The sequence below is a fragment of the Ambystoma mexicanum genome, chromosome 10, assembly GCF_040938575.1.
Source record: "Ambystoma mexicanum isolate Mex_15411 chromosome 10, UKY_AmexF1_1, whole genome shotgun sequence".
NCBI classification, from domain to species: Eukaryota; Metazoa; Chordata; class Amphibia; order Caudata; family Ambystomatidae; genus Ambystoma; species Ambystoma mexicanum.
In genome coordinates, this window is record NC_090932.1 from 1,173,409,135 (window position 1) to 1,173,421,931 (window position 12,797).

At 45.2% G+C, this 12,797-nt stretch overlaps 1 protein-coding gene across 5 annotated transcripts in view; it reads right to left on the reverse strand.

The window, feature by feature from the left end:
• The window catches only part of AIFM3 (AIF family member 3), a 479,089-nt gene that overhangs the window by 181,590 nt on the left and 284,702 nt on the right, over positions 1–12,797 (reverse strand). For all 5 annotated transcript variants that reach the window (XM_069619126.1, XM_069619124.1, XM_069619123.1 and 2 more), the window contains exon 12: positions 4,441–4,532. In XM_069619126.1, coding sequence (XP_069475227.1) covers positions 4,441–4,532 — 92 coding nt within the window. The remainder of the gene's footprint in view (positions 1–4,440; positions 4,533–12,797) is intronic.

Below are 12,797 nucleotides of genomic sequence, written 5' to 3' on the forward strand. Positions count from 1 at the left end.
AATTATTGTTATTACTGCTTTGAACACATGATTCCCTGTACCTTTCAATGCCAAGATTGTTTTCCTAAGCGAATACGGACATGCAACTAATGTCTAATATAATTGACCTGATTAAATTGATGTACTATCTAACTCTTGAAACATATGCTTGTGACTATTGAGACATATTACAACATAGGCAATACTATACATGCTTTAGGTTTGATGAACATATTTTGACAGAAATTGCTATCATTTAAATATTCTAAATTGTGCCTGATGTAATAACAATTGATTATAAGAACTGGTCAAAGTTTGAGCGAGAAAGAATACATGTGGGCATCGACCCTATAGGAGTGCAGGAAAGTTTCACCCTTTTGCAATAAAGGGCTATCTTTCATATTTTGCTTCATATTCCATTGCCATAGCAATGACCCCGGCCAGGCCTAGCGTCTGCATCAGCAAGACGAGTGCAGCAACTCCCTGTTGATGATAAGCCCCAAAAGCGCAATTCTCCAATGCACTCCTGACAACCAATAGAGTTTTACATTAGGGAGCGGCTTTGGGATCTGTATACTGTTCGGGCCTGTCAGCGCGTGTACGCTGTTAGCGCAATAACGAGAGGCCAGCGGGACCAGACTTTGGACGTCTCGCCAGCCTCGCATTATTTTGCGGTACGTTTGTTGCAGTGCCCAAAGGACCCCACATTACAAAATAAAATGCATGGGGACGTACCCCTGCTCAAAGGCGGTCAGCAAATTCCCTCATGCAAATAAAGCACATGCCTGGACTGTGCTTCCTGCCACTCATGCGCAAGGGTGACGCTCCCCACCCGTAGTGAGGAGCAGCCACTGCAAGCATAGAACGATACTGGGCGTTGTTCGAGAATTGCTGACTGCTCTACTCATGTCCAGAAGTGAAAGCAAGAAAATGGCACTGCCATTATTCCAACTCCTGGAAAATTCCACCATTCTACTGTTTCCTATTCATCAACAACTGCCTCACTCAGTGAGCATACACGACCTTAAAGTCTAGTTTTATGGAGCACTGTACCAAGTGCCTTTTACTGTCCTCAGCTGTTTAATGGTATTTGCCAAATCTTGCTCTTTCTTAATTTGCCTACCGATTAACTCGGATTTGGTTTAAGATCTTCTGTTTAGCCTACCAAACCTTTCACAGCACTGCCTTTTTTCATATCTATACTTCAGTCTTATTGTCTTCCCAGAGACCTTAGTTCCAGCTTCCCACTTCTCAAGACAGTTCCTAATTTTATCCGGCAATACAACTTTCTTCTTCAATTACCTATCTGGTCTCCTCCTCCAACACACCTTTAAGATATCGCTCTTCTCTGCTCGTTGATGGGTCCTTCCTCTGTTTCCATGTTCTAGTCACTAAGACCAAGCACCAAGAAACAAACCCCTGGATGCTATATACATTTCAATCAAACATAAACACTGACCAATATGCAGATAAAGTGCAGCTCTGAAAGTGTCATCTTTGACCGAAGTGAAACACCTTAGGGTGTATTCAAAGACAGTCCATGAGATGATGCGTTTCCTGACTTTCCGCAACACTTGTGCCAATTCTATGACAGTGGGGCTCTGCACAGAATCCTCCTTTCGCATTGTCAGGCATGCCTGCCAATTTGAATTTGAACTCTCTTTTGAGGGAGATTAATTTGTGGGCAGCTGTGTTGGGAGACAGTGTGGAGGCTGGGCAAGACAGCGTAGATGGGGCAAACATCCTGAAAGCCCTTGGTAAACCCCACTCCTTCTCAAATGAACTGGGGAAACGGTGCCTGGTCCAGCTAGACCCTTAGTGGGGCCCTGCATGGTGCATGCAGATAAAGGCCGCAGAGCAGCGTGCATGCCTTCCTACATCTTATGCACCCTACTCATGAGGGCATTCATGTTTGGTACATCCCACAGTACATATTACATAACTCTTTCCTACCCCTGGATCCTCCATTGTGGACTTCCATGGAGGTAAAGATCTACACTTGGCTAGCAATCCTGTGCTCCCCGCGCCTCGAAGCAATTTTTTGCAGCGTGAATTACGGTGGTCGAGTAGAGGCATACCATTTCCTCCAACATTGTAGGCGGTCAGCTGACTGCTGTGATGAGTAGACCGTAAGTAGAGATTTTTTTTTGCACTCTGCCAGAATTAGCCCTGATGAAGGACTATTCCGTCAGAAATGCACTGACATTCTGGTTATTGCCTCAAACACTGGCTGATTAAAATATGTTTGACTTCTCAAATCTTGAATGAATTGTGAGCTACTTTTTTGATTTTGTCTAATAGACAGATGCACACATCTTAAGATTGAAGTAATGTCATCTAGCTTTTGGAGCTAGACCAAGGGAATGCAACCCTCACCACCGGCTTTCGAGCCTAGATCCTGTTGCTTTAAAGATCTACACTGTGACAACTTATTTTCATTTGGAAAGTCTTTAAAGCCAGGTTTTTTTCAGTTGCCGTTTCCCCCAGTTAGGGTATTGTTGCTGAGTGGGATTCTATATTTTTCTCCCAGAGAGTTTTTGTTGTTGGGGTTTTAGGTTACGTGTCTTTTCAACTGGTGCTTTTTAATGTATGTTGCTGTTATTCTTTTCTGATGCTTATACATGGCGATTAGCAGAGTTTTTATTTTTCTTATCAGTACTGTGCCGCCCTTTGGTGCTAGCGCGCATTCTGTGAATTAAATAAAAAGTGAGGTGCTCAAAAGTACCCCAGCTCAGACACCAACCAGAGGTTTCACGTTGCAGTGCTCTGGAACATCTGGGTCTTGTAGTACTGCCGCCTAGTTCCAGGCCCCAAAGCCTGGAGCCTTCTCTTCCCGCCACCCCAACATACCAGGGTTTCTGAGGCATGAGAAGGTGCCTTCCCAGCATGACTGTCTCCACAAGGTTACTTCTGGAACCCCATCAGCCCTAGCCGTCATAGTCAGTTCTGAGGGATCATGAATGGCATTGTACAAGAAAATCTGGAGAGCCGGTGGTTGCTGCCTTAGGCAGTCCCCGATGCCAGTGCTCCTCCCAAAAAAGTCTTCATTTCTCTGCCCTCATACCACAAGCCTCTGCAGGCAGCTTTGGGGAGTGGAATTCACACCCACAAGGTCAGCTTGGCAGCTTAAACACGGACACTCTCCCATGGATGTACGCAGCCTGCAACCAGCATTGCTTGGGCATGGACATCTTCACATCGCTGGCGCTCGCCCTTAATTTGAATAGCTGTTTTTTCAGGTTTGCATGTGTCACATGTCTATAACACTGTATCACACCACCCACTTTACATGTACAAATTCACAGTCCGCTCTGTTGCCCTTTTCACATGCATAGAATAGGGGTTCACCCCACAGTGCCCATGACACTGTAGATCTATGGGTCTATGTGCCTCCCTACAGTGCTCCTCACACAAAGCACATTGCAGTTCACCTTTTCTTACAGTGTCTATGACTTGCTTTCACTCGATGGTGCAGGCATTGATAGCCCTCCCTGGCCAAGCTAGTGATGTCATTTTTACACTGATGTGTCTTCCAGGCCTTCCACGCAGGTCAATCACAGACCAAAAGGGCAGCCATCTCCAATGAATAATAATGTTATCTGAAAAGGTCTGTTCAAATTATTCATCGTTTTATATGTAACATGGCACATCCCAAATAAACAAGGTAGACACAATCCTGAATCCCAGAATCTGAAAATGACCCTATTTTATTTCAAATCTGTCCATCGCCTCTGGCCTTTTTAATTCTCTCGTTTTCATTATGCTTCCTTTCAACCTGCATGGGGAAAGCAATGGCGCACCCCTGAGGCATATTGCCACTCCTTATCTCCCTCAGCTTGCTGCACATTCTCTCAGCTCCTGGGCATCAACCTTCCCCCCCCCCTTCACATTTTTCGGAGCAGTGCTGGCACTCAACATGCAGCCATCAGGAGTCATATCTCTGGCTTCCCTCCGAGCAGTGTATTTGGTGCCGCGCAGGAATCCAGCATGAATGAGTTCCTAGAACGCTGCGCTGACTATGCACAGTTCGGGTTAGGTAGAAGGAGGACTAGATGTCGCAGGTCTGTGTAGGGTGAACGGAAGGGGTATATGATGCTGTTGGGAGGAGGTGAAGGTGGCCCGGGTTGGCTGCTTGAAGAAGGGGGATCATAGGGGTGAAAGCCAGATGAGAGATAGAAGTGCAGTAGCGGTGTGGGAAAGAGGCAATTTCGAGGGGACAGAATCAGTGACAGAGCAGAGAAGATAGGGCATCAGCTTGTGGAATTCCGCTCGAGGAGATCAGAGGGGAGGGTTGATGAGCGGGAGATCAAGATCAGGCTATACACATATATATGACCCAGTCAAGTGGATCACTGCAGTGTATATTGTGTGTGACATCCCTTAGTACTATGGTAGAACATTCCACTATCACATAACCGGCTGCGCATAGGCTCGGCAGACCCCTTGTCTTAAGTTACTTACGTGCTCCCGGTGGCGATCAGTAGCTTGTTGTACTCCATCTTGAAGCCATTCTTGAGCAGGGCTATCTTGTTCTTTATGTCCAGGGCCGCCACCTGAAATTAGTTCTGCAAACTGTGAAAGGCTGAATGGCTGACGTGCACAAGGCAATTACAGTTACATTGTTTCAATACAGTCAGGGATGGCCTTCTCAGTCATGGCTTTTAAAGGTTGCGCTTTGCTGTTTTGTGTTGTGTTTGCTTGCGTTGAAGTGCATGTGGTGTGACCTGTGCAATTCTTTGTTCTCTAATCTGCATCATGAGTGCATACCTGCCATTATGGTGTATTCTATGAGACAGGTGTGGTGGGGAACCTGCAGAAAAAGTGATGAACCCGCCCCGAATCTGGAGACAGTGTGAAAGCTGTAAGATGTTCAAAGTTGCAGTGAACAGGTTGCACCGCTCATATGGCATTCTTGCGTTATTTTGCGAGACGTATGCGCTAAGGGCGTGTGATGTTTGTAGGGCAGAGTATGTGCCCTAGGCATAAAATGCCTATAAAATGGTGCCTCCACCTGAAGTGGATTTGGCAGCTAACTCCAAGGGTCCTCCTTTAGAAATGCGGCATCAGATGCAATCGCACACTATGGAATAATAGGTTGAGTAACAACAGTTTCAACCAATGAAAGAATGTCCAACACAACTGAACTGTAATGTTTCAAACCCCCTTCATGGGGCATATTTTGATGTTTTGGTTTTAAGCCCCTCACCCACCATTCCTTACCCAGTAACATCACACATTTGGTGTCTAGTCAAATGGTCGACAGACAAATGGTCGACACAATTTGGTCGACAGGACAAATGATCAAATTTTTTTTTTAGTTATATATATTTTTTTAGGTTTTCATTTAGGGAAAAAAGTGGCTTTTAACAAAAAAAAAGGGGGTTGGGCCCCCCCCCCCCAAAAAAAAATGTGAAAAAAATAATAATAATAATTCGATCATTTGACCTGTAGACCTTTTGGTGTCGACCATTTGTCCTGTCGACCATTTAGATTCGACCATTTGACCTACAACCCACACATTTATAACGTAAAGGCTCAAGGCCACAGTGCAGATCCTTAGTCAAGTATACAAAAGTTTTGTGCAAAATGTGAAGAGTAAATAAAGAGGTACCTTGAGAATTTTAAATAACGCACGTCCATAAATAACCGTACTTACACCCCTGGCAGGGACAATGGGGATAGAACTGTGATTGTTGAGCAGAAAATAGCTAAGGCCCTAAATAAGGTAGTGTACCACATTAGGAAAACACAAAAGAGTCTGTATTTTTGCCTTTTTCTTGCTCCTTCCAGCCTCTAGAAGGCAACAGTTTGGAGCTTTCGGAAATGCACCAAAATTTTGACCTCGTAGCTGCATCCACTCAGTCACAGCGACTTTGGTGCATTTCCATTTACTGACTCCCATTACTGCGCCCAAGCAGAGCAGGGGTTTCGGGGGTGTCCCCCGCTCTCCTTTGCAGGGGTGTGTCCCACTTACCATTGTGGTAAGCGGGGAACAAGAAAGTAAGCGTCAGGTCCGACCCATGTAAGTCGGAGGAACCAACGCCGCAGGGATAGCGGGGAAGGTGGCATACACAGAAGTGTGCCGCCATAAAGTTAATTGGGGTGGGGGGGTCAGGTGAGGGAATGTGGGGTGGGCGACATGGGTAAAGTGATCTATTTGATCACCGTGCAGTTCCGTAACTGGCATCGTCATTTTCGTTGGCGCAGTTATTGGCGGCGCAGTGATCGCATAGATTCGAACAGGTATGAAACATGGAAGTGAGAGGGCAGTCACAAGAGTCGATAAATACAATTAAGGTTTTGCGCAAAAACCATCCACTTATACAACCAAAACCATTCTACCTTCAAAGTGGGCTATTGCGCTGGGCCAGGTGATGGTTCTTACCCAAAAGGTAAAATAATGGGAGCAATTTCTGATGCACAGCTTTCCTTCACATTAACTCAGTGGTCAAGAGTATTAATTTTCGACTAGACGCTATCTAAAATCTCACCTCTCCTATGAACAAGTCATTATTTAGAAGGAAGATCCTTGGGGATGGCACATCGGAATAACGTAGTATATACCTTGGCCGCCCCAAAATCTTAACTGACAGATGCCAGAGATAAGACGTGCACCAATATCCCTACATTGGCTCTTAGTGGCATCTAGGATAAAGTAACCCCTTTTTTGTATCATGTGCACAGCCTTTGGAACAAAGGCCCAAGCTAACTACTGAAACTGCCCCTGCATTATACTCCAGCCAGAAAATTCATCCAAAATGCATCATCTGCCCAAAAGGACTTCAAAAGAGAAGAGCACAGTCCCAGACTTTGGAGTGCTCTAAAACTGCGCACTGTGATTTCATCTAAATCATGTGCTCTGTGTCCGAGTTGGCACAGTCGACACTACGAGACTCAATGGCAGTTCTACAGTTTTTATTACAAGTTTCCCTCTCGTCTGCTGTGAGAACTCCTCCTTAACCCAGGTGTCTGTAACTCTGGTAACCGTTACTGCCCAAGGTCCATTTTAGTCTAATGAGCATACCCTAGGTGCAGGCTCACTGGCTCCCTCACTCTCCCTACACTATCCATGGGCAATTGAGCCTTTCACTATCTCTGTTGGATTTGACTAAGCTCAATCGCGTCCACTCTCACCTTACCCTTCTTCTCTGCCTCTCTCCGAACTCCACCCTCCCATCCTCTCTCCCTTCAGTGTTTCACTCCTCCTCTCTCCTGCCTCCACCCTTAGATGTTACCCCCTTCCCCAGTCTACTCCTCTTTCCCCCACAACTACTACTCCTCCTCCTTTCACAATACTGCTTCTCCTCCCACCCTATGGCTCCTCCCACTCTTCTATTATTCTTCCTCCCACACTATTACCCCACCAACTGCACTACTTCCACTCCTTCCATTACTACACTACTCCCCCACTACAATTCTTCACCTACTACTACAGTCCTCCTCCCACTACACGAACACCCTCATTTCACTAAATAGCTTTCACTTCACATTCACTCCATACACTATTTTCTGCTACTCCCTCATCACACAAACACACACACTCAAATTGCAGAATCCCTCTTACTCCTCAACCAATACCACAAATGCTCCAACAACCCCCTCCACTAGCCGCTGCTCGTTTCTTTCTCCTGCTGGTCTCTTGGTCGCGCCTCCTCCACCACCTCTGACCTCACCCAGTACACTCATACCTGCTTCTTTCTGTTCCGCCTTTAAATATCCCTCCTATTTTAGGGATTGTGCTTCTCTTGTCTTAGTCAATCTTGGCTACTCCCCCAACCCTGTGATGTGTATGTGCATGGGAAGCTTTGAAATAGGCTCAAGCCTGACACCTGGTTCTGTGGGTCATGGTAAAAGTTTGTGTTCTGGCAACTTGTCTCCTTTCTGGTGTCTTAGGTCCTTTTAATTGTTCCTGGTGGATTAGTGGATGATTGTGTGCCCGATCCCCTTCCTGTGTTTCGTGGCTGGACCATACCACCTCTGCAATTGATGCATGTATCAGAGGCTTCCATCTGTGGCTCTCAGCCTGTTCTCGGAACGTATTTGCGCAGTCTCGCCAAGGTGTGTGGCATGCTTGATAGCGCTGGAGGGTTTCTGCAGGTGCTGTTGGTTTCCCTGCTGCTTTGTTTCTCTTGTCTTGGTTGGGCTGACCCTCTTGCATTACTGCAGATCTGCAAAAATAAGAGAGACTACCGAGTGGTTTGTTCAAAGGGCATGGTAGAAGATAATGGAATCAGGGCCCTTTTGCTACCACCGTCAACTCAATGGTAACACTGTCTCAGAATGGTTCCCCGCTAATCCTCTCACCACTGGCTCAGAGGGGCTCCTCTTCCCTCTTCACAAGGCTTGGTGTATAGCCTTGTCACATCTGTGGTAATTAATTATGTGGTCATTTACTTGATTGGGTAAAATTGATAGGTATATGTAGAGGTCTGGGGGGTCTTTATGATTGGTAATGGGCAGTGGTGGGGGGAATTGGAGAGGACCCTGCATTCCACTAAAAGTAAAAAGCGAAGTAAATTACTGCAAAGTAAATTACCACGCAATTATGTATTTCGATAAAACCACATAGAACCCATTATGTCTAACCCTGAGAGAGCAAACTGTCTTACCTTCAGAAATGTGCTGATGTCCAAACTTTCAAAGAACCATTTGAGCTTATTTAGGAACATGCATATGTAATGGATGGGATCATACAAAATAATTAAGAGTCCAAATAACGGAACCAACTCAGGAAGATGGTACTGTTTTATTAACAATTATCTAAAATAGCGAGTTTACAACGAACATCAACGGCCATATGCTCAGTCTCTCAGCGATCTTTACACAAACAATAGCTTTTATACCAAAAATACGTCAGAGGTGACTTCATATTACATGGCAATAATGAAAAACCTATCAAGGGTCGGGATTGGCTAAGAACATCTAAGTATACTTTCTTTAGGAACTAGGATTGTGATTGGTTGTCCACTACCAGGTGGACAACATATGCCTACCTCTAAAACATGTAATCTTCAGAAACATTAGATACATAGTTTCTCATTGGTCTTAAAACTATAAGGTCCTTCATTATATGGAATAATATAATTGGTTGGCACGCTTGTGCCATGTCTGGAATATTCGGTTCATTTAGCAACACGTAAGCCCAGGCCTAGGTGCAAGGAGATGGGGCATGACACTACCTCCCCACCCAATTATCCCAGCATCTCTCATCGCCCATGCCTTCTGCCATGAAGATTGTTTTTGTCCTTAGCCTTGCAAAGTATCCTCCTCTTTGAGAATGCACGGGAGTGAGGGCACTCATTATCGTGCCTAGGACTCCAATTTGAACTCTATTTTCATCCTTGGCTCACGTGACGGGAGACCACGGCTTGGTCCATTCTGCAGGTTTTAAATGCTCTAAAGGGATTAAACTTGGCACTCTAGGTGTTCTTTCGTTGCACCTTAACAAGGGATGATTCATCCTCTGCACGTTTGCTCATTTCCAGAATAGATTGCTTACCTGGGGCCTCATTCCGAGGCTGGCGCAAAGGGATTACCGGCACCGGTAAGGACACCGGTGCCGGTAATCCCTTTGCGCCCTATTCTGAGGTCCCTTTGCGGGTCCCACTAGGGCCACCTGGTTTTACCCGGCAGCCTTAGTGGGGGCCGCAAAGGGTCCAGGGAGCAAATAACGGTACCGCAAATTGCGGTACCGTTATTTGCACCTTCCCGATTCCCATTGAGCCCCGTGGGGGCTGAAATGGGAATGGGGAATGGTATTTTCAATGGGGATTTACCGGTCCCACAAAGGTCCGCTAGACCGGTAAGTCCCCATTGAATGAGGGCAGACTCAGTACCGTTATTGGAGGCAGCATTGGCGCTATAAGCGCCATGGCTGCCTCCAATCTCGGAATGAGGCCCCTTGGCTGCTTCAATATTGACTCCAGGCCAGACAACCTTGCCATATAGCTCCATGATTCTGATTCTTGCTGCAACAGTTTTCCTTTCCTGCATCATGGCTCCTGACTTACAAAATTCATGATAATGGCTGCTTCTCCTGCGTTCTATTCATTCCGTATAGCTAGCTTCTATGATTACTTATTCTACCTTGCGTTTCGGCGTCTGTACATCTATTGAACGGTTGATTTTCTGCAACACTTCGTGGATGTGTAATCTTCTTTTTCGTATTTAAAAGTTCACTTGTTACTTTACATCGTCATTAGTTTCTTTAGGATCTATACATTCTCTTAAGTCAGTATCTCGGGTCGTCGTGCATACTTTTTATGGCGTCACTAACTTCTTTTTCTTTGTTCCTTCTCATATTCCTTCAGGGAGGTCCTCCCTTAGGTTGTCATCACTTTGGAGTTACATTTGGTAGGGTTGTCTCAACAAGTATCTTCTTTCGAACATATGCTGCAGTATTGGCACAATGGCCGGTGTCAAACATAGCACTGTTTCATGCCTCCAACATATGGGAAGAAGGGGGCGGAGTCTCCGGCAGAGGTATGCAGCTGCTCCTCTTCACATTTGACTCATACGTGACTTGATAATGTGACGAATGACTAAAGCCAACCCAGCTACTGAATCTGACTGTTGGGCTCTTTTCCATCTGCCTTGCTGCTCTTTCTCCTATATTCCACTTTTGCTAACTAAGTAACCTACCTTCTCCCTTTAATCACTCTTCACTCCAGTATTCTGTTACCTGTGCACATATACTCAACCCACGTGTACTTATCCTTTCCTCTGCTCTGAATTTGATTGCCCATCTATTCTCCTCACCCTTTCATTTTTGTTCACATTATGTCACATTGGTTATGTGCAGTGCTTAGAAGTAGCTGAAGGCAGTAATTATAGCTCTTTATAAAACAGCTTATACAATGAAATAAATAAATACAAAATAAAGGCTGTTCCTGAAAATGTAACTTTATAGACTAGTTGTCTTAGAATTCAAAGTGCATATACCTCTGGTCCCATTATATAAAATCCACCTTCTAAAGTCTATTGTAACTAAAAAGCTGCTGCAGGCGATAAGAAAAAAGAGAAATAATCAAGGTACCCCACCCCCCAAAAATCTAAAAAGCAAAACCATAGGCAGGCTCTATGTCCTCCACAGTACCTGCCAACAAATTCAGGACTGTACTGGCACACTGGAGGCTTCTGCAGGCTTCTGTGGACTCTACTAATGGATGAACACTAAGAACCTCAAAATCAACCCGGACAAGACGGAAATCATAATTACACCCGACAACCAAGGAAACAACCAGTAATCCCATGACCCACAGAACTGGGAACACCACCCACACCATCCGAAGGTGTGAAAAACCTTGGAATCCTAATGGATGAGTTAATCCTAGAACTGTAAGCAAATTCCATGAATTGGAAATGTTTCTTCCATCTACACATGATCAAAAAGATTCTACCAATCCTCTCCTTCACGCACAAAACACTTGCCATTATCTCCCTCATCATGTCCAGGATAGACTACGCCAACAGCGTATACCTTGGAATGCCGGTCTACTTACTGAGGAAACTGCGATGAATACAGAACACAGCTGCCAAATTTCTCCTCAAACTCCCACAAAGGCACCATATCACACCAGCGCTAAGGATCCTTCATTGGCTCCCAGTCAAAAAAACAAATCTCCTTCAAAACAACGTGCATAACACACAGAGCAATCTACGGCTAAAGAGCGGAATTCATACAAAATAAAATCACTATCTACCAGCCGACAAGAAAACTTAGATCCAGCGATGACATCCACGTGGAACATAAATGATACATGAGGACAAAACTTGGTGGATCAGCATTGTCTTGCTTAGCCGTAAAACTTTGAAAGTCTCTCCCCAGAGAAATATGAACTATGAAGGATCATCTAAAATTCAGAAAACTTCTAAAAACCTGGCTCTTCAGCTCCGAACAGAATGAAAATGACTGAACAACATCCACACACCATGAAATGAACACACAACTGAAAAGGAGTGGGAAGTAGGCCGGACCAGACCAGAGTAGAGGGCAGAGGAGAAGAGAGGCATCTGAATGGGAAGGGTGTTTGTAAACCTGAAGTCTACCAATCCTGATAGAGGGCCAAAGGTGGTAACAGGGGAGGGAGAAGTGGTGTAGAAACTAAGCAAAAGTTCCACAAGACTCCAGGGGTTGATTCACTTTCCCCAAGGTCTTTTTAGACTTCCTTGTAAGCCAAGGCAAATGTTTTAACAAGGTTGGGAAACATGTAAACAAAAAGGGTTTGATTCCCTTTTCCCCCCCAGAGTCTTTTCAAAGTTCATTAGAAAGTAAGCAAAAAGTTCAACAAGACTCAAAGGGTTGATTCCCTGTCTTTATAGTGTTCATATAAGTTCCATAGAAGTGTAGAAAGTAGTGATCAACCTTGTCTTTCCGGTAGGCCTTGATGCTCAGGTCTTGTGAAAAGGATGGTTGGCCTGGACACCTTTTCCAAGCCGTCTTCAGGGTTCGCAACCCTTTTCTCAGTACCGCTTTCTCGATCTACTCTCCTGCCAAGTAGGGTATTCGACTTTCTCATTCACCCACAGCCTTGGTTTACTCTTGCCAACGTCTCTGAGTGTCCCAGGTATATGCTTGCTCTGTGTTCCTTGATGTTATGGTTTGGGGTATTTGTCCCCCGTGGGGTCACAGAGCCACTTAACTTGATTAGCTTCCTAGCTCTCTTTCTCCAAGTCCCAGCCTTCGTTCACGCTCCTGCCAAGGTCTGTGAAACTCTTGTATTCTTAAAGTTTATAATCCTCTTGGTTACTAGTTGGGGAACGTTTCACCAGCATGGGTCCAGGCCCCCTTCACTTGCTCGTTCTCACAGTCCCTCTTA